This window comes from Abrus precatorius, unplaced genomic scaffold (assembly GCF_003935025.1).
Source record: "Abrus precatorius isolate BTA unplaced genomic scaffold, Abrus_2018 Scaffold3, whole genome shotgun sequence".
NCBI lineage: Eukaryota > Viridiplantae > Streptophyta > Magnoliopsida > Fabales > Fabaceae > Abrus > Abrus precatorius.
The window spans coordinates 8871849-8875618 of record NW_020874373.1 but is presented as its reverse complement, the minus strand read 5'-3'; the positions used below and the strand labels follow the sequence as shown (position 1 = coordinate 8875618).

The window sequence follows — 3770 nt, the reverse complement described above, 5'->3', positions numbered from 1 at the left end:
CAATGGGAAAAAATATTTACAGTAACATATTGCTTGGATTTTTGTATTTCGGGCTATATGCACGTTTTCATACAAGTACTAACAGATTACATGCGATCATGAGCAAGGTTCTGTTTTGAGCTGTGGACCGTTCCTTGTAACCATGTAATTATAGAAGTTCAACTTGTTTTTGAACCTTCCACGGGGAAAGTAAAGATTGAGATATATATGTGATTTAAGTTCATGATGTTAATCTTGATTATTTATTGGGGCAAAATCACAAGTCGATTGTATCACTTTGCCCAAGATTTTCTTTGAAGTGAAACTAACTTCTATGCGGTCGCAAATGGAAAATTTAGTAAGCGATGTGCAGAATTCTGGAGATAGATTTTGCTATATCCTCGAACATATTCTTATAATAATCTTATTATTTTACAACGAGAGAGAAAACAAAAATTACTCGAAGCATGGAATTGAAAAGGGTATATAGAATCCCCGTCTCAGAGAAGATTCTTAGTTTAACATTCTAACTCTAAAGGTAAGAAGCCACGTTGAGCTCAATGGTTTCCTTGGCCTGTTTATCAAATGGTTCCTCACCAAAATATAAATCTAGAATTGACTTACATAGGAGTTTACTCTGGATGCTTCCCACTTCCTGTCCGTCAACTACAAGATATGAGATTAAATTAATGTTAAATTAATGTAACAAATTGTTGTTGCAGTGTAACATAACAAAAATATAAAGCATGTAATTCACAGCGTACCCATTAATCACATAAAGCGATTAAAACACGCATACAACACATTGTTGTACCAGTTCCACTTTGAAAGGTCCCCCCAAGTTAAACGCTTAACAATAGTCTCTAATGAATGACAATCTTACCAACGTATAATTGCATCAGGTACTAGATACAGTAAATTTAAATTTGAAACCTTTACTTGTGTTATTTATGCTAGCTATTTTTAGTAAGGGTAAAAGTGACCTCAAAAGCTAATTTCTCAAAAGATTCAGTGCAAATTATAAAAAGAGAATACATTTCGACATTAGCTGAATTCATTTGAGACAAAACTCTTTCCCATTATCAATTTTTCAGATTCAGAATATAAAATTGCGGTAGTACTTCCACCCATTTCCTTGTTGTAAATTGTAATTGGAAAGGTATAAATGACATATGACCATGGAGTTGTCTTTCTATTCATTGCATAAGCTTCATGCAGCCAGTTAGGTGCATGGTGTATAAGGGGGCAACCCTTAAGTTAGATTCAGTTCTTAATTGAAGGAAGATTTATACAAATGAATCATCTGAATGAGTTCTCAACTGATTTTCTGAATCACTGCCGAAAAGACCTGATTTATTCTTATACAAAACGCTCATTGAAGCACAAAATATACATTTAACTGTATTACAATTCTGAAAGTTTAGAAGACGGAAATGCAGACACAGTGAAAGATGACTTACTGGTTGTGCGAAGAACGTGACCTTTCTCTCTTGAGAGATGAATCACTGATCCACATGGTATTTTGATTTCATCTTTAAACTGTGAAGTAAACCTACATCACAGCATGCTAGTAAAGTAAAATTACAAAATACAACAGAAAAGTCTGATCCACTTGGATGGAAAAAGTTACATCTCATGAATAGAGATACTCATAATAAAATTTTCCACGGCTTATCAAAGCCAATATATTAGAAACAATTATAAAATGCTTTTGATTTTAAAGCATGTAAGAGATATCGTTGAGTGGTATAGAGCTTGGTTGGAGGGAAATAGAGGGGAAGGGAGGGATTCTTTTAAAAATAGGATGTTTGGTTCAATATTTGGAGGGAAGAGGCCCAAAATTCCTCCCTTCCTATTTTGATTCCCCTACAATGTCTGTGTGTGTGTGTGTTGAGGGGGGGGGGGGGGGGGGGCTGCTTTGGAGTGGAGAGAAAATAGTTCAAATTTTTGTGTTCTTCTAATTAAATTATTCTTAAATCAAACATTTGAGTTTAATGGCTTTATTTATCTATAGTAAAGGTACAACGGTAAATTGCTCTTTTCTCTCCTCTCCCTTTGCAAACCAAACAAGGTGTGCCTTACTTCTATTAAAAATCCCTCCTTGAACTAAATAGTGCATTAGAGCTTGAGAAGAAAAAAGTAAAGGCTTCAAAGATATTACTCCCAAAAGCCAACTTCTCCGACAACTTTAAGAGAGTTCTGAGGTGTTACAGTGATATGCACATATATACTCAATGTTTTACAAAAAAATTTGAGTGCGTGTTGTGTGTGGATTTTAGAGTTCAATAATTTGGATGCAGATCAGCAATTTCACAACTAGTTCTACACAAGTAATAAATATGTAATGACTAAACTCACAACACATGCAAATGAGATTGGCAGTTGAAGGAACTATTGACCTTTGAAGCAATTCTTTATTGTCTGATCCCCCAAACTTTTTCAGTCTGTTTCCTACAGACTCTTCAAACGCGCTACGTACAGAACGAATGCTCAATTTGCTATAGACAATTTGAAGTCTAACTGTCATTGATATATCATTTTCCATAAGATCTTCAGTAAACTCCTTATTGCCCTTCAATTCGGAAGCAGAAAATTTCCCATATTTCTCAGAAAGACATCTCTTTATGTCATTATCGTCAGCGTAGACACCTGCAACAAATGACACAAATTTTCTAAATACTATAAAATTTTTGTTTCAGTCCCTTCAGCGCATTACAACAATTGGATCTTTTCATGACGAGGCCACTAATAACCTAGAAAATATGAACACATAACAAAAGAGAATAACCGAAGAATTTCTCTAGGTAAGTTTCTCAACGTAAAAAGAGTTTTAGCATTCGTCATTACATCGCCATTCTATATACATTTCTTTCCTTTTCCTTTTGTCCAAGGTAAAACTCAGCAAATTTACAAACTAATTACACAAAAATTAAATTACAGTAAAACCATATTGACACTGCATCTTAAAGGGAATCTACTTAGGTCTTTTCTAAGTATATATTATAAAAGAACATAAGGAAAAGACGTTAATGTGATATCATCTAAAAGTAGTATGCTAAATTGAGAAAATATTTTCCCTTTTTCTTTTGTATTGAGGGTTGTGATTATAGAAGGAAAATAAAATATGATACCAAATGCATATACATCGATGTTCTTCAATCCCAAAATGTTTTTTCTCCGCAACCCAATTCCACATAGCTGCTGCGAAGTGGATAGAACAGAAGGGAACGAAGCTCTGGTCTTTGATTCGACGACGGGAACTCCAGTGTCAGCAAAACTAAGTGAAGCCCAGAGAGGGAGAGAGTGATTACAAGAGAAAAACGAAGTGATAGCATTTGGGAGGAAGGGGCGGTCAGATGAGGAGACAGCGACGAGTGCTGCGGTGGCTCCGGCGGTTGCGGCGGTGGCTGCAACGATTGCAGTGAAGGGGCGAGGGAATTGAGGCGGTTGGAGCTGAGAAAACAAGAAAGGGAAGCGGAGGGACACCATCTTTGTTTCGTTATTGTCGCTGTTTCGGAATCACACCACGCAAGACGCGTCTAGATGGGAAAACAAAATTTGCACAGGTGCCCCCAAGTTTTTTATTTTTCACTTTTTAAAATAATAAATGATTAATGTAAGTGACTGTAATTAATTAATTTTGACTTGTTAAATGTTGGATCAATTTCATTTATTTTAATTGAAAAATTAAAAAAATGATAATAACATTCTCTAAAAATATAGTAAAAAAATTAATTAAAAATGTATAAATATGATAAGTATCATATTTTTAACAAAATTTTGATTATTTA

General features: G+C 34.7%; 1 protein-coding gene across 1 annotated transcript; it reads right to left on the bottom strand.

Annotated features, from left to right (window-relative positions):
• Positions 1-340: 340 nt before the first annotated feature.
• LOC113863376 (fatty-acid-binding protein 1) lies at positions 341-3518 on the bottom strand. The gene is made up of 4 exons (XM_027496936.1): positions 3111-3518; positions 2379-2628; positions 1440-1531; positions 341-645 (listed from the first exon to the last, which is right to left on the bottom strand). Exons 1-4 carry the CDS (start codon positions 3466-3468, stop codon positions 512-514), a joined length of 834 nt encoding a protein of 277 aa, XP_027352737.1. The 5' UTR covers positions 3469-3518; the 3' UTR covers positions 341-511.
• Positions 3519-3770: the final 252 nt, after the last annotated feature.